The sequence below is a fragment of the Momordica charantia genome, assembly GCF_013281855.1.
Source record: "Momordica charantia cultivar OHB3-1 chromosome 6 unlocalized genomic scaffold, Mcharantia_2.0 BLBB01000006.1, whole genome shotgun sequence".
Taxonomy (NCBI): Eukaryota; Viridiplantae; Streptophyta; class Magnoliopsida; order Cucurbitales; family Cucurbitaceae; genus Momordica; species Momordica charantia.
This window is the reverse complement of record NW_028275164.1, coordinates 18,112,810-18,139,208: the sequence shown is the minus strand read 5'-3', so window position 1 is coordinate 18,139,208 and position 26,399 is coordinate 18,112,810. Positions and strand designations below refer to the sequence as shown.

General features: G+C 42.3%; 3 protein-coding genes across 3 annotated transcripts; all 3 read left to right on the top strand.

Annotated features, from left to right (window-relative positions):
- The first annotated feature begins 448 nt into the window (after positions 1–448).
- LOC148210835 (uncharacterized) lies at positions 449–7,884 on the top strand. The gene is made up of 6 exons (XM_088125211.1): positions 449–1,335; positions 1,552–2,053; positions 2,450–2,625; positions 3,160–4,492; positions 4,718–4,964; positions 7,577–7,884. The coding sequence occupies exons 1-6, from the start codon at positions 449–451 to the stop codon at positions 7,882–7,884; spliced, it is 3,453 nt and encodes a 1,150-aa protein (XP_087981337.1).
- Positions 7,885–12,398: 4,514 nt separating this feature from the next.
- LOC148210834 (uncharacterized) lies at positions 12,399–12,962 on the top strand. Its single transcript, XM_088125405.1, has one exon. It carries the CDS (start codon positions 12,399–12,401, stop codon positions 12,960–12,962), a length of 564 nt encoding a protein of 187 aa, XP_087981531.1.
- Positions 12,963–21,720: 8,758 nt separating this feature from the next.
- LOC148210833 (uncharacterized) lies at positions 21,721–25,830 on the top strand. The gene is made up of 5 exons (XM_088125210.1): positions 21,721–22,299; positions 22,350–23,018; positions 23,075–23,188; positions 23,230–24,568; positions 24,656–25,830. The coding sequence occupies exons 1-5, from the start codon at positions 21,721–21,723 to the stop codon at positions 25,828–25,830; spliced, it is 3,876 nt and encodes a 1,291-aa protein (XP_087981336.1).
- Positions 25,831–26,399: the final 569 nt, after the last annotated feature.

Genomic DNA, 26,399 nt, shown 5'->3' with positions numbered 1-26,399 from the left:
ATAGAAGACCCCATTTGTCATTACTTCTTTGTGTAGCCTTGCATTGAAATCTCATGCTACTTCCTTGTTGCTTAATTCCCAACCATCTTTATCTTTAACTCTACTTTCGTTTCTTTCTAGCTTCCATTATAACTCTGTCCATTATTTTTTTTTCTTAACTTGTTTCTTTGTTGTTATTCGGGTTACTCCCAAAATCACACTCTTGTTTGAGTTCTTATGTGCTGTCTAAACCACTTGAAATGCACATAGCTTTTAACTTTGCTAGACTCACTTACCGATTTGTTTGAAGTGCATAAGAGTGTACTAAGTTGTGAGGGAGAGATTGTAAGGGAGCGATACATTATTTTGAGTGTTGAGGGTTAAACACGAGTGAACTTCACTAACGAGTGAATTAGTGAGGGAGTGCTTGTGAGGTCCATTTCTTGTCACTCTATTTTGTTTTTACAGCATGGCTAATCTTGGAGATGAAGGCAATATTTCTGATGCCCGGAGGAGAGAGGCGCTAGAAGGAACTGTTGAACGAATGATTCGTAGCATGGAGGCATTGACAGAACGGATAGGAAGGTTGGAGACTCAAAACCAAGCTCAGGAGAGAGTTCCACCACCTCCACCACCACGTGTTATGGATGAGGATGAGTATGAAGGTGATGGATCCGATCATTGGGAGGACGATCAGGCTACAGTTTTAGCGGGTCCAAGAGGGGGTGATAGACACGTTGGTCGTGGCTTAGATCGAGGGAGAGGCCGGGGAAGAGGCTATCATAATTTCCAAAGAGCCCCACGAGCGAATGCTCAAGTTGATCGAAACTTGGGAAACATCAAATTAAAACTTCCGAAGTTCTATGGTAAGACTGATCCGGAAGCGTACATTCAATGGGAGAAAGAAGTGGAGTTCGTGTTTGATTGCCATAATTTCAGTGAAGAAAAGAAGGTACGACTATGTCTTGCTCAATTCAAAGATTATGCAGTAACATGGTGGGACAAATTAATGTCAATTAGGAGACGAAACCTTGAGGCGCCAATCGATTCATGGTATGAGTTCAAGGAGTTGTTGAGGAGGCGATTTGTTCCTAGACATTTCCACAGGGACACAGCGCAAAAGCTCCAAGTGTTGAGACAAGGTAGTAAGTCTGTGGAGGACTATTACAAGGAGATGGATACGTTGATGAATCGGCTGGATCTTGAAGAGGACATGGAGAATCTCATGGCACGGTTTCTTAATGGCTTAAACAAGGAGATTGCGGATAAGGTTGATCTACAACCTTACTTTAACATCGAAGAGATGTTGCACCTTGCCATCAAAATTGAGAAGCAGCTCCAAAGGCGATCTCAAAGGTATTCTACTAAGCCCTTTTCCCATTCATCTTCTACATGGAAAACGGATAGTAAGAGTGCTGATTCTAAACTTAGAAATCGAGAGGCATATGAGAAACCAAAAGAAAAGTTTGAGAAAGGAGAGAGTTCCAAGAAGGGGAAAGAGAAAGTTGATGAACCTAATGTGAGGAATCGGGATATTAAATGCTGGAAATGTCAAGGAGTAGGACATTACAGTCGAGACTGCCCTAATAGAAGAACTATGATAATTAGAGAAGGAGAGTTTGTAACAGAAGATGAGAAGGAAGATGAGGTAGAAGAGGACGACAATGGTGAATGTGAGAGTGAGGAGTATAGTGAAGAGGACCCTACACATATGTCCTTAGTCACTAGGAGAGCTCTCAGTACTCAAATTAAGGAGGATGGCCTAGACCAACGAGAGAACTTATTTCACACTAGGTGTCTTGTCCAAACTGTGCCTTGTAGTGTGATTATTGATAGTGGTAGTTGTACCAACGTTGTAAGTTCTATTCTGGTCAAGAGGCTTAACTTAGAGACAAAACCACATCCTAGACCATATAAACTTCAATGGTTGAGTGATTGTGGGGAGGTAAAGGTGAGTAGACAAGCTCTTGTTTCTTTTGCTATTGGAAAATATGTTGATGATGTTTTGTGTGATGTTGTACCTATGCATGCCGGGGATATATTGTTGGGTAGACCTTGGCAATTTGACCGTCGGGTAATGTATGATGGGTATGCCAATCGCTATTCTTTTACTCATCATGGAAGAAAAACTACTCTTGTACCTTTGTCACCAAAAGATGTGCATGTTGATCAATGCAAACTTGAAAAGAAGAGGCAAGAGGCTGATGCAAAAGCAAAAAGTGAAAAAGAAACAAAAGAAAATGAGTTGAGAGAAAAAAAAAGTTTGAGTGAAAAGCAAGGGAGTAGCAATCAGCCTAGTGGGAAAAATGAGAGAAAAGCCAAAACGGTGAGCTTGTATGCTAGTTCAAGTGAGGTTAGGAATGTTTTAATGGCGAAACGGACTGTTCTTGTACTTTTGTACAAAGGGTCTTGTTTTCTTACTAACGAGCTTAACACCTCCTTGCCTAGTATTTTTGTTTCTCTTTTACAGGAATTTGAGGACTTGTTTCCCGAGGAGATGCCCAAGGAATTGCCACCACTTCGTGGCATCGAGCATAAGATTGACTTCATTCCAGGTGCTACCATACCTAACCGACCAGCTTATAGGACTAATCCTACTGAAGCCAAAGAAATTCAAAGGCAAGTGGATGAATTGTTAGCTCATGGGTATGTACGCGAAAGCCTTAGTCCTTGTAGTGTGCCTGTTATTTTAGTGCCTAAAAAAGATGGAACTTGGAGAATGTGTGTAGACTGTAGGGCCATTAATAAGATCACTGTTAAATATCGTCATCCTATTCCTAGGTTAGATGATATGTTAGATGAATTGCATGGCTGTAGTCTCTTTACTAAGATTGATTTGAAATCTGGGTATCATCAAATTCGTATGAATGTTGGAGATGAATGGAAAACTGCATTTAAGACCAAATATGGATTGTATGAGTGGCTTGTTATGCCTTTTGGTTTAACTAATGCTCCTAGTACTTTCATGAGGTTGATGAACCATGTATTGCGTGAATATTTGGGAAAATTTGTGGTTGTTTATTTTGATGATATACTTGTGTATTCGAAGTCTTTGGAAGATCATGTAATGCATGTGCGTGCTGTTCTGACTACACTTAGAAACGAGAAATTGTATGCTAACCTAAAGAAATGTAATTTTTGCATGGAAAGGGTTAATTTTCTTGGTTTCATTGTGTCTAGTCGAGGAGTTGAGGTGGATAGTGAGAAAGTTAAGGCTATTAGCGAATGGCCAACTCCCACGAATGTTGGGGAGGTTCGAAGTTTTCATGGGCTAGCTAGCTTTTATCGACGTTTTATTAAGGACTTTAGCACCCTAGCTTCACCTCTAAATGAATTGGTAAAGAAAAATGTTCCTTTTGTTTGGGGTACATCCCAAGAGCATGCTTTTAATGTTTTAAAGGATAAGTTGTGCAATGCTCCTCTACTTGCTTTACCGAACTTTGATTTGACTTTTGAAATTGAATGTGATGCAAGTGGGATTGGAATTGGGGCTGTACTAATGCAAAACCATAAGCCACTAATGTTCTTTAGTGAAAAGTTGAGTGGTGCTTCTTTGCGGTACCCAACTTATGACAAAGAACTTTATGCTTTGGTACGAGCTTTGCACACTTGGCAGCATTATCTTTGGCCAAAGGAGTTCGTCATTCATACGGATCATGAGAGCCTAAAGCACTTGAGAGGGCAAAGCAAACTGAATCGCAGACATGCCAAGTGGTTGGAGTTTATAGAGACATTTCCATATGTGATTAAGTATAAACAAGGTAAGGAGAACATTGTTGCAGATGCTTTATCACGAAGGTATGCTCTCTTTAATACTTTGAATGCTAAGATTTTAGGATTTGAACATCTCAAGTCCTTGTATCTAGATGATGTGTTCTTTGCTCCTTTTGTTGAATCGTGTGAAAAAGGACTTGTTGTTGATGATTACATGTTGTTTGAAGGATTTTTGTTTCGAAAAGGAAAACTTTGCATTCCATCTTGTTCAATTCGTGAATTGCTTGTAAAGGAAGCTCATGGGGGTGGTTTAATGGCTCATTTTGGTGTTTCTAAAACTTATGATATGCTTGCTGAACATTTTTATTGGCCTAAGATGAAGCATGATGTGCATAAAGTGTGTAAGCATTGTATTGCATGCAAACAAGCTAAGTCTAGGTTACAACCACATGGTTTATATTCACCTTTGCCTGTTCCTACTACTCCTTGGGTTGATATTTCTATGGATTTTGTCCTTGGTTTACCAAGAACTCGGAAGGGTAGGGATAGTATATTTGTAGTGGTTGATAGGTTTAGCAAGATGGCGCATTTCATACCATGCCATAAAACCGATGATGCTAAATTGATTGCTGATTTGTTTTTTAGGGAAGTTGTTCGTTTGCATGGCATTCCTAGAACTATTGTTAGTGATCGCGATGTAAAATTTTTAAGTCATTTTTGGCGTGTGTTATGGGGAAAGTTGGGAACCAAACTTGTTTATTCTACTACTTGTCATCCCCAAACTGATGGACAAACTGAGGTAGTAAATAGGACAATGGTTACCATGCTTCGAGCAATCATAGATAAAAATCTTAAAACTTGGGAGGATTGTTTGCCATTAATTGAATTTGCATATAATAGGGCTGTCCATTGTACTACTAAATGCACACCGTTTGAAATTGTATATGGTTTCAATCCTATCTCCCCACTTGATTTGTTGCCTATGCCTCCTAATGAATTTGTGAGTTATGATGCTAGCACAAAGGTTGATCTTGTCCATAGGCTACATAAAGAAGTTAAGGAAAGGATTGAGAAGCAAAACACTAAGGTTGCTTCCCGCATCAATAAAGGACGCAAGCTCCTTGTTTTCCAGCCAGGGGATTGGGTTTGGGTACATTTTCGAAAGGAACGGTTTCCAACTCAACGAAGGTCTAAGTTGCTACCACGAGGCGATGGTCCTTTTCAAGTCCTTGAACGGATCAATGATAATGCTTATAAGATTGATTTGCCAGGTAAGTATGGAGTGAGTGCTACCTTTAATGTTTCTGACTTGTCTCCTTTTGATGTAGTTGATGACTTCGATTCGAGGACGAATCCTTCTGAAGATGGGGAGGATGATATGAACCAAGGAGCTACCGTTGTTATGCCTCATGGACCGATTACAAGATCGAGAGCTAGGAAACTTCAACAAGCTTTGCTACTTCGTGTCCAAGCGTTCTTGAACTCGACAAGAGAAATAAAGGAAGATGTGCAAGAAGTTAGAACTATGCACTTCAATTTGGTGCAAGTTATGCATTTTTAAGTGTTTTTATGGCAAGTTAAAGTCCACTTGGTCAAGGTCAAAGTCAACTCCATCAAGACAAGTCAAAGTCAACTCATTCAATTCAAAAACCAAGTCAAACACTCACATCCCTCATTATGGACGGGATTGCAATTATTTTGGTTGGCTTTCCATGTTCTTAACCTTTTCATTTGCTTGTCTTTTCATTTCTCGTAAGTTATGTCTTTTCATTTACAAGTCTTTTCATTTCTTGTAAGTTACAAGTCTTTTCATTTGCTTAAGACTTTTCATATGACTTGTTAGGATGGCTATATATAGCCTTGAGATGTCTTGTTGTAACACAATTTGAAGTTGAATGAAAAGTGAGTTTTCTCATTAGCTTGGTTGAGAGATTTATCTCCCATTTCTTGTGCAATTTCTTGTGTCTTTAGAATTTGCATCTTAGGATCATTCAAGCGGTGTTGATCATACCTCTTGTGGAGTGATTCGAATCACGAGTTTAGAAACAAGTTTTCTCTACTCTTGATATTGATCATCAAGGTAATCCGTTCTAAAACTTTTCCTTGGGTTGATTCCATACTTGTTTTCGGGGTTTTTGGGATTGAGTTCTATGGGTCTTGTTCGTTAGCAAGGTTCTTAGATCCAACTCTCAAGGGTTTCTTAACAGCTTCACTTTATGGTTATGTTGCTGCAACCCACTTTTTGAATGTAAGACTCTCTTTTAACCTTAGCTCCGAAGTGCAGTTGATGTAGTCCACTTTTGAATGCAAATGACCTCTTTTTTTCTCAAAGTGAAGAAGATTTTGTGCGAGGAGAAATGTAACAATATCAGTCTGAAGATGACCTTTGCCTCAAAGCTTTGTATAATGTAGTTACAAATTTGCCTCGACATAGCATTGCTCGACTTTGCCCCAGTCTGAAGATTTGCAAAGAAGATTGCTCTAATCATTGAACTAAAGCACTGTCATGGCCTTAGACGAAGTTTTTTTTTTTGGCCAGACACAACCCTTTTATAAAAAAAGGGTGCAATAACATATAAAAAGTTGATCATGCGTAGTCGCCTTTTGCAACTCTAATTGCTGTTCCAAATTATGTCTTTGCTACTGCTCCAGTAAAAATTGTTCTCAAACGAAACTTATCAAACTGAGATCTTGAGACTATTTGTCAGGTTGCTAACTTCCCAATTCTCAAAACTATTATCCTCAGTCTTGGAATCACTTTTACTCAAAAGAAGATAAGAGACCAAGAATTGAGTAGGAGAACACGATGAAATAGAAAGTGAAAGAAGGAAGTCTTAGTAGGGAAATTTTTGGGCAACTACAAGTACCAATTCATGAAGCAGTCAATCATAAGAGCTCAATGCTATTTTATTACTTTCAAAGTTCTTAGGGCAACACTAGGTGGATAATTTTGGACATTTGCCACGCAATTAGATGTGGCAGGCTTGGTAAAAGGCCTTTTTGGTAAGTAGGCAAATATGGATATTCATCACAAAAATTGTATGTGACGGACTGAGTAAAGGATTTTTGCAGTAAATGATCAACTCTCAATGTTGACCATATTTACCATGTATCGATAGGCTAGGCTCAAGGTAGATTAGGCTTAAAGCAGGCTAGGCTCAAAGTTTTATAGAGAGTGAGTAATTTTGGATTCTCACCTGAAAAAGGCATCATTGCCCCAGTATGATGGTTTACTGGTTTGCACATGAGAAGAAATACGGAGGCTAACATAAAGCTGCTTTGGGTTAAGATTTAGCCCGAGAACAAAGCTTGGTAAAATGGTTGAGTTTTGAAAAAAAAATTATATCTCGTTGAAAACTTTGATTTTTGATTTTTTTATTTTTTATTTCCTTTTTTCACTTTTTGTTTTGTTTTTTTTTTTTGGGTTTTGTTTCCTCCAATTGACTTACTATGATTGATTTATGATTCTTGCTAAGGTCTCCACTAACAAGAATTATAAGAGTAGACCATATAAAAAATTATCATTGAAAATCTCAAATCATGTAATTTTTTATTGAGAGCATTTAAAAAAAAACTATTTTTTCCACCAATGATATGATATGAGTGATGCATGAGTGAATGTATGACTTTGATTTTTTTTTTTTAAGAAAAATAGCTCAATTTCCACACACTCACATTCTTTCTTACAAGTACTTAGCTAAATCATGGGTGACTAAAGTTTCATTGCCGTTTTAACACTAGCAAGTAATCTCAAAGATGACTTCAAAGGAGAAATAAACTTTATTGATAATGCAAAGCAATAGGTCAACATTAATTTTAATAATCTTGTACACTCATGATTCTAGTGCTTCATGTATTGACCATCTTCCTTTGAAAACTTTAGCCATCCTGCCCTCATTAGCACTTGCACTTTATGCTTCAGTGAGGTACAGTTCTCAATTGAATGACCTACAGCTCCTGCATGATAATCACAACGAACATGCGGGTCGTACCACTTTGGATAAGGTGGTTGTAATGGCTTTACGGGTACGGGAGCTAATAGATTACCTTGAAATAATTGGGATAAAAATTCGGTATAGGATATTGGGATCGAATGAAAGCTCTCTCGCTTTAGTTGTCTCCGACTACTATGATTGTCAGGTAATGTTTGTGGATCATCCTGCAGAGTCAATGAGTTTATGGGTACCGTAGAAGGACTGTATGCCACGAATCCTTGTTGGTACTTCCCCTTGCGCTTCGAAACTACTGCCTGAACTTTATTTTTCCTTTTAAAAGAGCTTCTATTCATTTCAAGGTGTGGCTCTTTATTAATTAAAGGCACTGACGATTGTTCCATTGTTTCTCCCCATCTCTGAGCATATTCTTACCCTGCAGTCTCTTCAACATTTCCATTGGTAACATTTTCTTTTTCCTTACCTTTTAAAATATTTGAGTGAATGGCCTTTGATGCTTGTCCATCTTGGAATGTGAATTCAACCTGACAGATTGTAGGAGCTTGTTGGCCTTTCTTGGAAAGCTGAGCTTCATGTGATGAATTATGTTGGGGGAAGCTCTCTGTTGGTTGACAAAGAGGTGGGTCCAACCTAGGTGGTGAATTATTATGAGGTTCGACTAAATTGTTAGGTTGAGAAGTATCCCCAACTGTAACAATATTCTTTAAGACATTTAAAATTTCCATGACTTGCTCCTGAATATTATCGATGTCTTGTCTCATCTTCTTTAGCTCTACATTCTGCACCTCCATGACTTGTTCTTGAATCTCGTCTCTTATTTTCTTTAGCCCAATATTCAATTCTTCCATGACCCGGTCGTGGATTTCGTCTCTAATTTGCGTTAGCTCAGCATTAAGTTCTTCCATGTTATGTTGCTTTATGTACCTTGAATATAAAGAATAGTAAATATGTGGTTCTTGAGCTATTTTTCTAAGAGTTCGTGTTAATTATGATGTAATGAAAAATGCACAGATTTTGATTTTTTAAGATAAAAATTGATATGAATGAGACGATGAGATGCAAATGTTGGATCACCAATTAGGGGAATTATGCGAAACAATGCCTGCAAAAATATTGCTTTTTTTTAATATATATATTTAGACATATGAATGATGCATTAGAACGATAAATTTTAATTTATGATATAGACATGTAAAACGATGCATACAAAAGATAGATATATTTTTTTAATTTATGATATGGACATGCAGAATGATGCATGAGCAGGATAAGTTTTTTTATTTTATTTTCTTTGGAGGAGAAAAAAAAATTTATCTAAATATGCTACAAACTGCCCTAAGAATATGATAAATACTTCATGCAATCATTAATACATTCCAAACGCATGCAAATGTAATGGTAGACTCTAATTCACCCTAAGAGAGAGAAACATAAATATGTGCATAAAATTAAACTCTAGGGTTATAAAGCCGAACTCCCAAGTGAGTAAATAAGTTTGAAAGTGTTTATGTGCCTACAACAGGGACATTTATAACCCCTTTGAAAGGCAACACTCTATCCAAAACTTAAACAAATAGTTAGGAAGAAATAAGGTAAATCATTTTTTATTCTTTTTTTTAAGTGGTTCATTTAAAACCTAATGGTTAAAACTCCAAATCGACCCTAATTTTTTATTAAAAACAATATGCCATGAACGACAGAACAACCCACATAAAATGCAATATGAATATGGTGTGAAGTTATGTACTAATGCATCCTATAGGATAATGGCCCACAAATCTTCCATATGCTTTGGCAGTATGGTCAACTTAAGTGGAGAATTTCATGCGCCTGCACGGGAACCGAAATTCCACGAAGGTCACACTACTCAGTCTCCGATCTAATCCTAAAAGGTAAAGTCCGGGTAGGAGGCTTGTGAATGTGTGTGAGATGCATGATGATGCAAAATAAAATAATAATACAATTAAATGAAGAAAAAAAACAAACAAAAAAATGGACCCAAAAACATATTACAATAGGGTAATAAATGACAAACTAAATGGCTTGACTCTCAAAGGTCCCCAGTGGAGTCGCCAAGCTGTCGCAACGTCATCGCGACGCGGAGCGACCGACGTCATCCCGTGAAGGGTCTCTTTCGAGATAAGGGTTTGGAGTCGCCACCAATCATCTACGAGGTGTGATTGGTCACCTAAAAATAAAGACAAGGTCTGCGAAAACAGATTGTTGGTTCGGGAGTCGACTGAGCGTAGGGAAGGTGTTAGCACCCTACAACACCCGTTCGAAAACGGTACCACATTTTGTCAAAAATTATCCTATTATGTTATTCGGTCCAAAAACAAAATATTTTTTATTTTAAATGTCTCATATTATATTAATTCACATTTTATTATAAGATATGAATGGCACGAAAGCCATTAGAAAAATTTTGACACCTCGAGAATATTGGCAGGTTCCAATTCCCGTCATTGGAGTTTTTGAAATAATTATTTAACACAAAAAAAAATTTTAATAAATAAAAAAAATTTTAATATTATGAAACATTAAGACTTAAACTTGCAACATGAGTGTCGACACTAAAACATCACACCAATGTGCCACCACTCTGAGATATAAGCTGTGCTCTTTTTTTAAAATACATATTTTGTATTTTTGAATTTTGTTAAAAAAAACTCTCAATGAAATCTTTTATTTAAAACAATTATTTAGTAAAAACAACGATAAAATGAAGCATTTAAAGACTTGAACTTATGTCATGTATGTCAATATTTTACTGCATTGCCAATGTGACATTGTCTTAGGATACACATTATACTCTTTTTTTAAAATACAAACCTTTGTATTTTTGAATTTTATTTGAAAAAAAGGAAAAAAAAACTATAAACGAAAATTTAAATAAAAAAACTCTTTATTTTGTATTGGATTTAAAATTCGTATGAAATCGTTTTATACAAAAAAAATAATAATAATAGAAATAAATAATCTGATTTAAACAAACTTATTTAAGATATCTTATTCAGAATTTTCAAATCTTAAATAACAAATCTTCCAAAAACAAACTTTACATACCTATGATTTTAGATTTATTAACTTTAAAACAAAATTTATTTCAAATAAAAAAACAAATTTTTTTTTATTAAAAAATAGAGGGAGAAACCGATTTAAAAAAAAATAATAATAATAAATAATTAATAATAATAAAAAAAGGCAATGCAAGACGAAATGGAAAGAGATAGAGACGACGTGAATTGAGACTGCCATTAGACCATCACGGAGAATCTCTATTTCTCTGTTAAACGGGGTGAAAACACAATAATTCGTCCCACTATAAAACTTGTCTATTCTATTGCAAAATCAGGGATTCATGCTTTCCCCATCCCCTGTTTATCATCCACTTGAGACAAGAGAAAGGGATTCATGCTTTCCCCCTGTTTATCATCCACTTGGGACAAGAGAAAAGAAAGGGAAAAAAATAATTAAAAAAAAATTTCATAGTTGACTGATGTAATAGAAATAGGGTGGGATGATTGAACTTACCATGTATGAATTGGAATTTGAGGAGATTTCCACAATGAGAGTGAAGTAAAGTTAGATTTGACGCCCAGGCAAATTCTCGAAGTTGTGTTATGCGCAAGGAAATTTGAATAAAACGAATTTCTATGAGATTTGTGTTGCCCCGGTTCTCAAGTTGTGTTCTTTCTGTGTCAGGTCCCTCTCATGCATGCTCTCTGCTCCTCTTAAATACACAAAATTTAACGGTAATATGAAAAATTTAAACAAGATGAGGAGAAAATCAGGGAAAGGAAGCTACGTTGGTGGGTGGTTTGACTAGGAAAAAAAAAGATTTTTTCATTTACAAAAAATAAAATCTTTTAATAAAATCAAATTTTATTTAAACAAATCTAAACAAAATCAATTATTAATTTCTTATTTATAAAATCGAAATCCTTAAACAAATTTAATTTAAGGTAATTTAAACTTTATCTTAAAATTAATAATAAAGTTAACCTATAGTATTTAATAAAATAAAAATTAAATAATTAAAAATAAAACTAAAATAAAGCCGGAACGGTGTCTACAATTTCTATTTTATTTAATTGGATTTTTGGATTAGATTTGATTTTTAGTTAAAATGTTCTCCAATTTAGATTTTCATAAATGATTAGATTTGATTTTTAGTTAAAAAGTTCCAATTTAGATTTCCAGTATTAAATATGATATGTTTAAATTTTCAAAAATCAATGTCTCGTGGATCAACTTCATTGGAGATATTATTAAATTTGAAAGATGATGTCAATTTATCAAACCTTTGAACACGTGGGACTATTATGGCTATTTCAACACTTTTGCGGGTTAAATTGGAGTATAGCTTTTTTATGTTTGAATTTTCACGTTTTATTTTTCTTTAATCAGGGCTTGGATTCCAGTGTTATTTTCTTTTTCCTTTAATTATTGATTTGCATAACTTTTGTGTTGATGCTGTTTGGGGGTAAACATACCCAGGACACGTGGAGGACCCTTATTGGTATCAGAGCGGTTCGCTCCATGGGAAAAGGGATATGATAGACGGTGCTAAAAAGAATCTAGAAAGTAAATGGTTGGACGTGAGTCAGCTCAGATAGAACTAACAGAGTATCGTCGACATGTTGTTGACAATTAGTCTGGTCGGGACTTGTATGAGGGTATGAGTTTAGTATTATGCATTTGGGTTAAATATTTATAGCATGTCTGGTGTGTTAATATGTTATAGGAGCCATGCCACCACGTACTGGCAAACGACGTAAGCCGAATCAGGATGGGACGCAAGATCCTACCCAGAGTCAGTCTGAGAGAGGATCCAGTACTCCAAGAGTCCAGAAAGATGCAGGGGGTGAGCAGTTTGTTAGACCCGTAGAGGAGGTCGGTATGCCAGAGAGAACAGGGCCTAGTGACCCAGAAAGGATGTATGGGATAGAACGGTTGAAGAAATTAGGAGCCACAACATTTGAGGGCTCTACAGATCCCGCTGATGCTGAGGTTTGGTTAAATATGCTTGAGAAATGCTTTGACGTGATGAATTGTCCTGAGGAGCGAAAGGTCAGGTTGGCCACATTCCTGCTACAGAAGGAAGCGGAGGGGTGGTGGAAATCCATTTTAGCCAGACGCAGCGATGCACGTACGTTGGACTGGGAGACTTTCAGAGGCATATTCGAGGATAAGTACTATCCCAGCACGTACTGCGAGGCGAAGAGAGATGAATTTCTAGAGCTGAAGCAAGGTTCACTTTCAGGGCCGAATATGAAAGGAAGTACATCGAGCTTTCACGGTACGCTGACGTGATTGTGGCATCCGAGAGTGACAGGTGTCGAAGGTTTGAAAGAGGGTTGCGCTTTGAGATACGTACACCGGTTACAGCAATAGCCAAGTGGACAGATTTTTCCCAGTTGGTAGAAACTGCCCTACGAGTAGAGCAGAGTATAACAGAGGAAAAGTCGATGGTGGAGGCTAAATGTGGGGTTTCAACAGTTGGTGACTCTCGAGATCGCGGGCAGCGGAGGTTCATACCTGGAGTGAACGTTTCAGGTCGACAAGATTTTAAGCGTCGATCTGATGGACAGTCATCGAGACAGGTGAGTGCAGGTAGTGTCTATCAAAGACAGACTCAAAGAGCCCCCAGACAGTCTGCGAGTTCAGTAGCAAGGCCATGGACGGGTCAGGGGTTCGCTGCTAGCGAATCCAAGAGAACTCCTTGTCCGAGTTGTGGCAAGAATCATCGAGGTCGATGTCTTGTGGGCGCTGGTGTGTGTTATCAGTGTGGACAACCAAGGCATCTAAAAAGGGATTGTCCACAACTGAGGGAAGTTATACAGAAGAACCAGGGCATCGAATCCCATACAGTTGAGCAGCCAAGAGTCTCAATCGCTGTAGGAGAGGCCACCACTGGTGTAAGGCAGAAAGGAGTCGTGGGGAGACCTAAGCAGCAGGGAAAAGTCTTCGCCATAACTCAGCAGGAAGCGGAGGATGCACCAGACGTGATTACTGGTACGATTTTGATTGATAATGTACCTGCTCATGTTTTATTAGATCCAGGTGCTACGCATTCCTTTGTTTCTAGAGTGTTTCTAACTAAATTGAATAGGATGCTAGAGCCTTTATCTGAGGAGTTAGATATATACACACCAGTCGGTGATGTTCTTTTAGTTAATAAAGTGTTGCGTGGTTGTGAAGTTTTTGTAGAAGGTCTCAGTATGTTAGTGGATCTTCTTCCACTAAAGTTGCAGGCATTGGATGTAATTTTGGGAATGGATTTCTTATTCACTCACTATGCTTCTATGGATTGCCATAGGAAGAAGGTGATTTTTAAGAAACCAGGTTTAACTGAAGTGGTTTTCAGGGGCAATAGGAAGATTGTTCCTATGAGTGTGATTTCAGCCTTGAAAGCTGAGAAGTTGTTAAGGAAGGGTTGCACAGCGTTTCTTGCACACGTTGTAGGGGTGCAAGAAGAAAAGCTGAGACCACAAGATGTTCCTGTAGTGGATGAGTTTCTTGATGTTTTTTCAGCTGATCTACCAGGAGTGCCACCTGATAGAGAGGTGGAGTTCACGATTGAATTGTTACCAGGAGCAGCACCTATTTCGCAGGCACCGTATAGAATGGCTCCAAGCGAGCTTAAGGAGTTAAAGATGCAGCTACAAGAACTAGTTGACAAGGGATACATTAGGCCTAGTGTGTCACCTTGGGGAGCTCCGGTGTTATTTGTGAAAAAGAAAGATGGTACCCTGAGATTATGCATTGACTACAGGCAGTTAAACAAGGTCACGATACGTAACAAGTATCCTCTATCTCGCATCGACGACTTGTTTGACCAATTAAGGGGAGCATCAGTGTTCTCCAAGATTGATTTGAAGTCAGGATACCACCAATTAAAGGTTAGGGAATCAGATATTTCTAAAACAGCTTTTAGGACGAGGTATGGGCACTATGAGTTTGTAGTGATGCCATTTGGTTTAACGAATGCGCCAGCAATGTTTATGGACCTTATGAATAGGATCTTTCATCAGTACTTAGATCAGTTTGTGATAGTGTTCATCGATGACATACTAGTGTATTCCATTGATAGAAAAGCTCATGAGAAACATTTTAGGACTGTTCTACAAACACTACGTGGTAAGCAATTGTATGCTAAGTTCAGCAAATGTGAGTTCTGGTTGGATCAGGTAGTGTTCTTAGGGCATGTAGTTTCGGCGAACGGAGTACGTGTGGATCCGCAGAAAGTGGAAGATGTTGTTAACTGGGAGAGACCAACTAGTGCAACGGAGGTACGTAGTTTCCTTGGCTTGGCCGGATACTACAGACGTTTTGTTGAGGATTTCTCAAGACTAGCTTTACCCTTGACAACTTTAACAAGGAAGAATGTTAAGTATGAGTGGTCGAATAAATGTGAGCAAAGTTTTCAGGAACCGAAGAAAAGGTTAGTGACAGCACCTATTCTGGCACTTCCTGTAACAGGGAAGGAGTATGTGATCTATTGTGACGCTTCGAGGCAAGGACTAGGTTGTGTGCTTATGCAAGAAGGAAAGGTAATAGCTTATGCTTCAAGACAGTTGAAGAAGCATGAGTGTAATTACCCTACTCATGATCTTGAGCTAGGAGCAGTTATTTTAGCACTGAAGATTTGGAGACATTATTTATTCGGTGAGAAGTGCCACATTTTTACAGATCACAAGAGTCTAAAGTATATCTTTGACCAGAAGGAGCTAAATCTGAGACAGAGGCGATGGCTAGAACTGATTAAAGATTATGACTGTACCATAGAATATCATCCAGGTAAGGCTAACATAGTAGCAGATGCATTACGTAGGAAGTCAAGACTTCCGAAGAGTGCCTGGTGTGGTATTCGAGCAAGCTTGCTAAGTGAGTTAAGAAGTTTTAGAGCGAATGTGACCGCAGGAAGCTCAGGGAGTCTTTTAGCTAAATTTCAGGTTAGGTCGTCTCTAGTAGCAGAGATAATGAGAAGGCAGCCTGGGGATAGTAATTTGCAGAAAATGTTTGCAAAGTCTAAGGAAGGCCCGGGGTCTGAATTTGAGTTGAGAGCAGACGGAGCCATAGTTAAGCAGGGAAGGTTATGCGTACCGAGTATTTCTGAGCTTAAGAATGCTATCTTAGAGGAAGCTCACATCTCAGCTTACGCTATGCATCCAGGAAGTACCAAGATGTATAGAACGCTAAAGGGAACGTATTGGTGGCTTGGTATGAAGCGGGAAATAGCTGAGTATGTTGATAGATGTTTGATCTGCCAACAAGTTAAACCAGTTAGACAGAGGCCAGGAGGACTCCTCAAACCACTGCCAGTGCCAGAGTGGAAGTGGGAGCACATTACCATGGATTTTATGTTTGGTTTACCTCATACCGCTAGTGGCTGTGATGGTATATGGGTAATAGTGGATAGACTTACTAAAACAGCACGGTTTATACCGATCAAAGCGACTTCTACACTAGATCAGCTAGCTAGGTTATACATTGATAAGATTGTAAGTCAGTATGGAGTGCCGGTGTCCATAATATCAGATAGAGATCCGAGATTTACCTCTAAGTTTTGGCCAAGTTTGCAGAAAGCAATGGGAACAAAGTTGAAGTTTAGTACAGCATTCCATCCTCAGACAGATGGTCAGTCAGAAAGGACTATCCAAACCTTAGAAGACATGTTGAGAGCATGCATTCTTCAGTTTAAAGGAGGTTGGGATACCCACTTATCACTTATGGAGTTTGCTTATAATAACAGCTACCAGTCTAGTATCGGCATGGCACCATTCGAAGCTTTGTACGGCAGACCATGCAGAACTCCTGTATGCTGGAACGAAGTGGGGGAGCGGAAGCTAGTTGGTCCTGAGTTGGTACAAGTTACGTCCAATAGTGTCAAGCTGATTAAAGAGAATCTAAAAATAGCTCAGGATCGACAGAAGAGCTACGCAGATAGGCGACGAAAAGATTTAGAATTTCAGGTTGGAGATCAAGTTTTCTTAAACTTATCTCCGTGGAAAGGTGTTCTTCGTTTTGGAAGGAAAGGTAAGCTGAGTCCCAGATATATTGGTCCTTATCAGATAACAGAACGAGTTGGACCAGTAGCCTATAGACTTGAGTTGCCGGCAGAACTTGCTCAAGTACATGATGTTTTTCATGTGTCCATGCTGAGAAAATATATTCCGGACCCATCGCATGTGTTGCAAGAGCAACTGTTTGAGCTGAAAGAAGACTTAAGTTATAAAGAGGAAGCGGTTCGGATCCTCGACAGAAAAGAGCAGGTTTTGAGGAACAAGACGATCCCATTCGTGAAAGTTCTATGGAGACATCACGGAGTGGAGGAGGCAACCTGGGAGTCAGAGGACCAGATGAGGAGGAATTACCCGACACTCTTCACCTGAGACTTCTAAATTTCGAGGACGAAATTTCATAAGGGAGAGGTGAGTTGTAAGCCCGAGACTTTCCTTGGATTACCTTTTCCTTGGCACAAAGTTGTATAGTTTCATTGTCAAAGAAAAATGGCAAAAGTTTATGGTTCATTGTGGTTATGGTTAGTTAAGTTGTTGGAATTATTAAATTAAAGAAAATGGAAATAAAAAAAAAAAGAAAGAAAGAAAACCTGCGGTGCTCCAACAAAACCCACCGCCAAATCCATTTATTTTCTTTTCTTTTTATTTTATTTAGACCATTTCTTTTCTTGTCTTTTTCCATCCCATTTGCAGAGGTTCTCGAGGGAGAGAGAGTGAAGGAAGGGGGAAAAAGGAAGTTTCAGAGAAATTGAGGTTGAAGAAGAAAGGAGAAGCTGAAGTCAAGACAGCTCGGCAGAAGTTGTTTTCAACCTAATAATTTCTAGGTTTTGAAGCGGTTTGAGTTTCTCCAAACGAACCAAGGAAGCACGGGATTTCCGTACAAACCAAGAGGGGTTTTGGGGCTTCTCTGGTTTTTCAAGCGTTCTGAGGTGTGCAAGCTGGATCCGAAGCTCCATTTGGTGAAAGATAGAGAGGAGCAGAGAGACGCAAATCTGAATGTTCGGTGTTCAGGGCATTTCTGGGCAAAATCGGGTACGAATCTCGTTTTCATTCCTTGAGATAAGTTGTAAGGGATTCGGAAATGGAGAGGTTGATATGTGATGTGTTAGTATTGGTTAAATATTAAGGGAGTATGGGGGTTGGTATTTATGGTATGAAATCTGGAAAAAAATGGGAAGGAAAATGTGAATGGTGGTTTAATTCTAAGTGTTCTAAACTCATAAATGTGGGAAAATAAGACTACTTATGGTTCTAATGTTCGGTTTTGGATGTTTAACAGGCCAATAGGAAATAGGTCGAGCTTGCAGGTCAGGAAACTAGCCAAGACTGTGAGTGACAAAATGAATTTCGAAAATTATCCCTAAATGGTTGTTCATGTTTGAATGTCTTATATGTTTTATTATAAATGATCCATGATTCCAATGAATGGTTTCAAGCTTAAGTTGAGAGCTGGATTTTCTAATGAGATTTAGGAACGAGCACGTGGTTGATGGTTTTATAAAAAATGGTTGAAATGAGTTTATTTTGGGTAAAGTATTGTTAAAAGATTTTACTGCTTTTCCATGAGCATGTGGAGTAAGCTTAAGTTTTTCGAAGCTAACGATAGCAAGCATGTTTTAATGTTCCCATATTTTTTCTTGAGATTCCTGACTGAGATGTGGAGCTCGAGGTTATATGGTACTGTGTGCACATAGGTTATATTCCGTTGTTGACATTGAGTTTACTCCGTGACAACGATGCTGTTGTGAGTGCTGGGCGGGCCCCATTACGACAAAGACGATGGGAGTGCTGGGCGGGCCCCACTACATCGTAGAACTAGTAAACGTTGATTGAATCGGGCGTGCTTTGCACAACGTGGTCATGACATGCTAGTTAAGATGTATATTATACTTGATATGCCTTGCTGAGTTTAAAATAACGCGTTTGCAGATCTGTTCCTAGGGAGTTTTATTCGATACACGTTTCGTTAAATACTTTGACTGAGCTAGTTATACGCTTAAAGTATTATCACGTGTTCTGACCTCTGAATCTACAGTTTTTTTTTTTTAAAAACTATGTCAGTCACAGGGCTTGTAGCTCACTCTTTAGAAATGTTTTTTTTTTCTGGTTACCAGGTAGAGATTGAGCTCTCGGAGCCTGATACGTCGCTAACGTCCGCTGAAATCCTAAACAAGCTCCAGTACGTGGGTAGTGTTGTACATTGAGTCTGTTCATATTGTGCAGGTCTGTAGGGATTGGAAATTATAATTATGTAAGTTCTAGAGGGCATGGTTGTATATGTCCCAGGTGGTTGTGTTTTTGGTTGTAGTATCTACTGAGTTATTTTCCAAATCAAGTTATGTTGGAACTGTGTTTCATGTGTGTAAAAAGGTTCTCAGAAATTCCGCTGTGTTGTGTGTTACATTAAACATTTGTTTCAATGAGTAACGCGTTTATCAGGGTTAACGTTTTGGTAGGGTCGACAGGGATCGTTAAGGGAAGACGATGTCTGTTGTCTTCGCGCCAACTTCTAGACTAGGCTAGCAGGTGGTCCGGGAGGGGGTGTGACACTGGTCCGGAGCTACATGTTGATCCACAGCAGGAGTGACTGGATCAGAGCTTCGAACTGTCTTAAGGGCGTGAGCACGGCCCTTAGACTTAAGCTTCACGCTGCTCGTGAATCCACACACCATGGCTGCAATATAAATAATATGAAAAGTCAGAAGTGAAAACTTGAAGCTGAGATTGAAGTCGAGATCGAACACGGCTTACCGAGCTCGGAGTTTGGCCTTGAAGCTTCAATTTGATGAACTAAAGGGTTGTAGTCCAATAGCCCTGACTCTAGGAGCAGCTTGTCGGTGACCAAGGTCCCGATCTTCCGGCCCCTTGGGAAGTGGTCCTTGTAGTGTTTGAGGGTGTCGAAGGTGGCTTGAGCGAGCTCGAGAATCGGCTTAATCGATACTGCACAAAACGAACAAAGGTTCGAGTTAGATGTGAAAGGCAAGAAATTAAAAGGAAAGGAAACAAGAAAGACTCCATACCTAAGTTCCCAAACCTAATGGGAATATCAAAGAAGGCGCGACCAGACTCGTCCTTTGCTAGCCACTCCCCTGAGGCAAAGAACCGCTTCCGTACCCATCCTTTGATGGAGGTCGGCCCCTTGACTATACCACCTGCGCCTTTCTTTGCGCACATGTAGTACCGACCAGGCTTCTTAGCTATCCTCTTGGCTTCGAAGCATCCCAGAAGTTGCTCGACACTTAGTAGCTCGGCCTCGTCCTCATCCCGAGCTCGCAACCAAAAAAGAATGGCTAAGGCAAAAATGACACCCCATCCATTGGGGGCCACTTGTGCCGGTGCCAAACCAGTTCGGTTGAGGAACTCTTGAGCAAAAGGGTGGAGAGGAAGTCTGAGGTTGTACTTAAACATCTTTAAATAAAGAGTGACCATCCCTCTGGAGGATTGTCAACTCTTTCCCCTTCTTCCAGAATCCTAAGAAGGATATCATTCAGAATTTTAAACCCCCTACGGAGGGGTCCAAGATAATGTTAAGGCATTTTAGAAGGGTATTCCAAACCCTGGCCCGAGGTGGAAGTGTCACTCTCCTCCCCGTCGTCTGAGAACCTAAAGTTCTCTATTTCTTCCAGCTCGGACTCTAACCTATGAGCTAAGCCCTCCCAAGAATCACTTGGTTTTGGGGGCGAACTACTTATGGTATGACCCGCACTACCTAAACTATCACTACTGGAGGGGGAAGACAAGAAAACCACCATATTTGAAAAAAAGAAAGAGAGAAGAAGTAATGAGAATGACTGACCTACAGAAGGTTCGAGCTGGTTTCAGATCGAACTCCAGAAATTCAGGAAACGTAAGGTCTGACCTGAAATCTCGGGACTATTTATAGCTAATTGGAAAAATCTCTGCGCCGTACACGTGTAATCAACGAGCGGCTAGGATCATCTCGAGATCCGTAACGACGAAGTACTTGAGTGCTCCGACAACTTGGCAGATCGAAACGTCTTCTGCAACGGTCATATTCCCTCTACGAATTAAAAGTCACCACGTGTCCAAAATGGATTCGGATGAACTTCTCTGCCAGGTCGAGATCGAACCTGACAGAGAGGGGACCAATGTTTGGGGGTAAACATACCCAGGACACGTGGAGGACCCTTATTGGTGTTTGAAGAAACTGGATAAGAGGGATTGCCTAGGTCCACCTCGGCCTTGCCGAGGAGATCGGGTTCGCCCATTATAAAAGGCTAAGTATGGGCGTCAAGGTTCGACCTGGTTGGGGTCCGACCTGCTTGGAACCCGACAGGTTCGACATGAGAAAAGACATATAACCGCCAGTCGTGTGTACTGTTGGATCCATCACCTATAAATAGAGGGCTTCATTTCACGCTCAGGTATCGAATCTCACCTCGAACTAAATACAGAATCCGATCTATACTGACTTGAGCGTCGGAGTGCTTACCTTCTTGTGCAGGTCCACTCTAGTGTTCAGATCGAAACCGGAGGCCGGGTTCGAGCTTGATTCGTGAAGAATCGTTGTGCAAACTCTTGCATAAACACATGCGAATCCTGACCTGCCACGTGTCGTGATCGAAAAGGTGAGTTGGATGAACACGCAGACGAAACATAGAAATTGACTCCAAAGTACTCAGGTCGGCGGATAGGGCCGGACCTAAAGTGCCGAGCCGACCTGAAACAAAGTCCGTGACAATGTCTCTTCCGCACCTGACAACATGCCGCGATTTTAGGGAGTGTCAGAATTCCTGTCGGGCCCAGTTTCTATAAATAGAAACCCTTGCCTTAAATGCAAGGTACGCAATCCTAAGTAGACTCGGCAAGTTAGCTCGGACTAGGACTGACTTGCCTGTCGGAGTGCTAACTTTGTTTTGCAGGTCTCCAGAGTGTTCTGGGAAGGTGTTGGACCGTTGGCCATAGTTCATCCTGAACGTTCTGATCTACGTTACATCCGAGCTCAGCAATTTCGGGCTCAAACATCTGGCGCCGTCTGTGGGAAAGACACATCTAGAAGTTAGTCTCACCTTTTGCAATCTGAGCCAATGGCCCAAACCCGCTCCCAGCAGTCACGATCTCAACTTTCACCAATCCGCTCTCCGATGAGGGATGCTGCCACTTCTCGTGCCCAACCTCGACTCACGTACTCTCAGGTGGCAGGAACTCCCATCATCAAACGACGACCCCAGGCGAGGGTGGTCAAGGAGAATGGAGGTCGGCCGGCCACATCCGATCCAGTAGCAGTCCGGGACTTCCACCTCGCCTCAGATCAGTTCCCGCCACTACAACCTCAGAGGAATGGGTTGCCGCCCCATGCACCTCGCCTCCGCGGTTGGGGAAATACAGGTGCACGCTTCGGGGCAAGTGCCGATGCAGGCGTGGACCCCGTCATGGTAGCCAACGTGATCGCCGAGCTCACAGAAGTCAAGGCGAGACTCGAGGCTGTCGAAAGGGGCAGCGAGGTGTCAGGCTCTTCCGTCTCCAGGGATCCCATTCGAGGAAAGGGACCGATGCATCCGACCCAAAGAACGGAGTATCAGTTCCGACCTCGCAGGGAGGCCCGAGCTGGAGCACCCTTACGAAAGCCACAATGGGCGAGGACATGCAGTGCACTGGAAGCACAGGTGCGTGACCACCCTCAGCAGGACAACCAGGTTGAGGGCTGACGCCCGAGGATGCGACCAATTCGGACTCCCTTGGCATTTTCGATAGCTCCAATGCCCATCTGGGCCGAGGTGAAGAGACGCTGAGGCGACGGGTAGTGGCACCCGGAGATCGAGAGTATCTGTTTGACGACGAGGAGGAAAGCCCAGAGGTCGACGTTCAAGAGAGGTCCTCCCACGCTGACCATTCGTTTCGGTCTGAAGTGGACCTCCTCCGGGATAAGTTTCAGAGGGAGATAGAAGATCTCAAGCGGCAGTGCAGGCCTGTAGACGCGCATCGCGTAGCCGAGCAAGAGGAATCGCCTTTCTCCCAAGCGATCTTGGACGCACCTATCCCACCGAGGTTCAAGGCTCCAGTCATGAGTTTTTACGACGGATCTGGAGATCCGATCTCCTACGTGGAAGTGTTCGAGGGGAAGATGGATTTCCTGGCCGCGAGCGACGCCATGAAGTGCCGAGCATTTCAAATAGCCTTGGAAGGCTCGGCAAGATTGTGGTACCGACAGTTGAAGCCCCGATCCATCGACAGTTATCAACAGCTGAGAAGGTTGTTCATCAACCAATTCTCAACTCGGCAGTTGTTGAAGTTGCCGCCCTCTCACCTCGGAACAGTGAAGCAACGGGACAATGAGTCCCTGACAGAGTACATCACTCGGTTCATGGACGAGCATGTCAAAGTGGTAAGTTGCACCGATGATATCGCCATGATGTACTTCACCACAGGTTTAAACGACAGGAACTTGACGATAGAGTTCGGAAGCCGACCGCCGGCCTCACTGAACGAGATGCTCGCTGGGGCTCGCCAGTATATCGACGGCTTGGGGTTGTGGAGCTCGACGAAGCAACCGTGGTAAAGATCGGGACTAAAAGTCCCCTCCTCCCAAGAAGCAGCGCAGTGATGGTTGGGGCTCGTCTCGGCGGGCCGACGACAATAAGAGTAGAGGCCGTCGAGACGAGAAAGCCCCTTTAGACCGACGAGGGCCGAAGTTCGACAAGTTCACTCCGCTGAACGCCTCAATCACAGAGATCTACGCGGCGGCTGAAGATACCGACCTGGAGGCGCTTTTCGCAGCCCCAGAAAAGCTTCGCCGACCTCCAGGGAAACGAGACAAGCGACTGTACTGCCGATTCCACAAGGATCACGGCCACGACACTTCACATTGTTTCCACTTGAAGGAGCAGGTCGAGGATCTGATCCGGAGGGGTTATCTGAAGAAATACGTCGGCAGGCGTGAAAGGGCAGAGCCAGAACGGTTGGCTCTGGAGGAGAAGCGAGAGAAGTCGCCACTGCCGAGACGGAAGGAAGATCGTCTCGCCGTTATAAATACCATCCATGGGGGCCCTAGTGGCGGACAGTCGGGACAGAAGAGAAAAGCTCTGGCTCGGGAGGCGGCACGCGAGGTCTGTACCTTGTACCCCAAGGAGCAAGTGATGCGGATCTTATTCGACGACCAAGACGGCGAAGGAGTACATATGCCCCATAACGACGCCCTAGTAATCGTCCCACTCATAGATCACGTGAAGGTAAGAAGAGTCCTTGTCGATGGAGGAGCGTCGGCTAATATCTTATCGTTCTCGACCTACACGGCCCTAGGGTGGGAGAGGAAGCATTTGAAGCTCAGCCCGATGCCTTTGGTCGGTTTTGCAGGGGAGTCAGTCAACGCGGAAAGATGTGTCTCGCTCCCTGTTACCATTGGCAAGGGAGATCAACAAGTAATTAGAGTCGCAGAATTTGTTGTGATAGATCGAAGCTCCGCGTACAACGTCATAATTGGTCGGCCCTTGATTTACGATCTCCGGGCAGTTCCATCCACTTATCACCAGGTCCTGAAGTATCCCACCTCGGCCGGAATTGCGACAGTCCGGGGTGAGCAAAAGATGTCTAGAGAATGCTACGCAGTCGCGATGAAGGGAACAACCACTTGTGCAGCGGTCACGGGCGCGGCAGGGCCGTGTGCCGACGAACCAGAGCCGAGCCGTGGTACCCCAGCTGAAGAGCTAGAACTTGTCGCCCTGCTGGGGTCAGAAAAGCAGGTCAACGTCGGCAGCAGACTGGGGGCCGAGGTGAAAGAAGAGCTCGTCGGTTTTCTGAAAGCAAATGCTGACGTGTTCTCATCGTCTCATGACGACATGCCAGGCATAGACCCAAGTATAATGGTGCATAGGCTTAATGTAGATCCTAGTTATAGGCCTGTGAGGCAAAAGTGTCAGCCTGTCGACGCCGAGCGAAGTAATGTAATTTGTAAAGAAGTCGAGTAGTTGCTACGAGCTAAATTCATAAGAGAAGTTCATTACCCCGCGTGGTTGTATAACGTAGTTTTAGTTAAAAAGTCCAACGGCAAGTGGCGCGTCTGTATTGACTTCACGAGCCTCAATAAGGCGTGTCCGAAAGACAGTTTTCGCCTATCTCGGATAGATCAGCTCGTCGACGCAACGGCAGGGCACGAGCTACTCTCCTTCATGGATGCGTACTCCGGGTACAATCAAATTCAGATGCATGTGCCCGACCAAGAGCATACCGCTTTTGTTACCGACCAAGGGCTGTATTGCTACAATGTCATGCCTTTCGGTCTGAAGAATGCCGGGGCGACCTACCAGCGGATGATCAACATGATGTTCACCAAGCAGATCAGACGCAACATGGACGTATATGTAGACGACATGTTGGTAAAAAGTAAGCAGACGAGCTCCCATTTAGCCGACCTAGCAGAGGCCTTCAGCGTGCTTCGAAAGTATCAGATGAAGCTCAACCCGAGCAAGTGCGCCTTTGGGGTCTCGTCGGGAAAGTTCCTCGGGTTCATGGTCCACGAACGCGGAATTGAAGCGAATCCGGACAAGATAAGAGCAGTCCTCGAGATGGAAGCATCGAGGAATGTTAAACAGCTGCAGAGGTTGAACGGTCGACTGGCAGCCTTGAATCGCTTTGTATCTCGCTCCACAGACAAGTGCCACCCTTTCTTCCAAATACTAAGGAAAAAGGGTCGGTTCGAATGGACCGACGATTTCGAAGCTGCACTTCGGCAGTTGAAGCAATACCTCAGCTCGGCTCCCTTGTTGTTAAAGCCGCTGCCTGGCGATGTGCTCTACCTGTACCTAGCAGTGTCGGAAAATGCAGTGAGCTCAGTACTTATCAGGGAGGCGGAAGGGCGGCAGAGCCCTGTTTACGACACAAGCAAATCGTTGACCGAGGCCGAGGCTCGTTACCCCTGTGTTGAGAAGCTGGCCCTAGCCTTGGTAACCTCGGCACGACGTCTACGACTGTACTTCCAGGCGCACAAGATAATCGTTTTGCCAAACTTCCCCTTGAGGCAGATTTTCTATAAGCCCGAAACGTCGGGTCGACTGATGAAGTGGGCACTAGAGCTCAGTGAGCATGACATCGCCTTCGAGCCGAGAACAGCGCTGAAAGGTCAGGCAGCTGCAGACTTTGTTGTCGAGCTGACCCCCCCAGGCGTGGGGGCGATGTTCGTGACCAGTGGACACTCTACGTAGATGGTTCGTCCAACGAGAAAGGTTGTGGGGCAGGCATGCTGCTCCTCGGCCCCGGTGGTCTTCGGTTTGAATACGCACTCCGGTTTAACTTCCGAGCTTCCAACAACGAAGCCGAGTACGAGGCATTGATAAATGGACTGAAGGTCGCCAGAGCGATGGGCGTGAGGCAACTTTTGATTCTCTGCGATTCTCAGCGATTCCCAGCTGATTGTAAATCAGGCTACCGAGGAGTACCAAGTGAAGGAAGCTCGTATGGAGAGGTATCTGGCCAAAGCCCGAGTGCTCCTCGCCTAGTTTGAGTACTATGTGATTCGACAGGTGCCGAGGTCTGAAAACTCCAACGCCGACGCACTGGCTCGCCTAGCCTCGGCATACGAGACCGACCTTCCGAGAAGGTTTCAGTTGAAATACTCGCCGAGTCGTCTATCGACCAGCCTGACATAATGGAGATCACGTCAGCTCGGCCTACATGGATGGACCCAATTAAGGACTTCCTGGTCAATGGCTCAGTCCCTGCCGATCCGAGCCAAGCCAGAAAGCTCCGACGCCAAGCTGCTCACTACTTGATG

Coding starts and splice junctions, on each gene's coding strand:
- LOC148210835 (XM_088125211.1), top strand. CDS start 449: ATGGCTAATCTTGGAGATGAAGGCAATATTTCTGATGCCCGGAGGAGA. Junction 1,336..1,551: donor CTCCAAAGGCGATCTCAAAG/GTATTCTACTAA, acceptor AGGACATTACAG/TCGAGACTGCCCTAATAGAA. Junction 2,626..3,159: donor GATGAATTGTTAGCTCATGG/GTATGTACGCGA, acceptor CATTGTGTCTAG/TCGAGGAGTTGAGGTGGATA.
- LOC148210834 (XM_088125405.1), top strand. CDS start 12,399: ATGCCACCACGTACTGGCAAACGACGTAAGCCGAATCAGGATGGGACG.
- LOC148210833 (XM_088125210.1), top strand. CDS start 21,721: ATGGCCCAAACCCGCTCCCAGCAGTCACGATCTCAACTTTCACCAATC. Junction 22,300..22,349: donor GCAGTGCACTGGAAGCACAG/GTGCGTGACCAC, acceptor CTGACGCCCGAG/GATGCGACCAATTCGGACTC. Junction 23,019..23,074: donor TGGACGAGCATGTCAAAGTG/GTAAGTTGCACC, acceptor TTTAAACGACAG/GAACTTGACGATAGAGTTCG.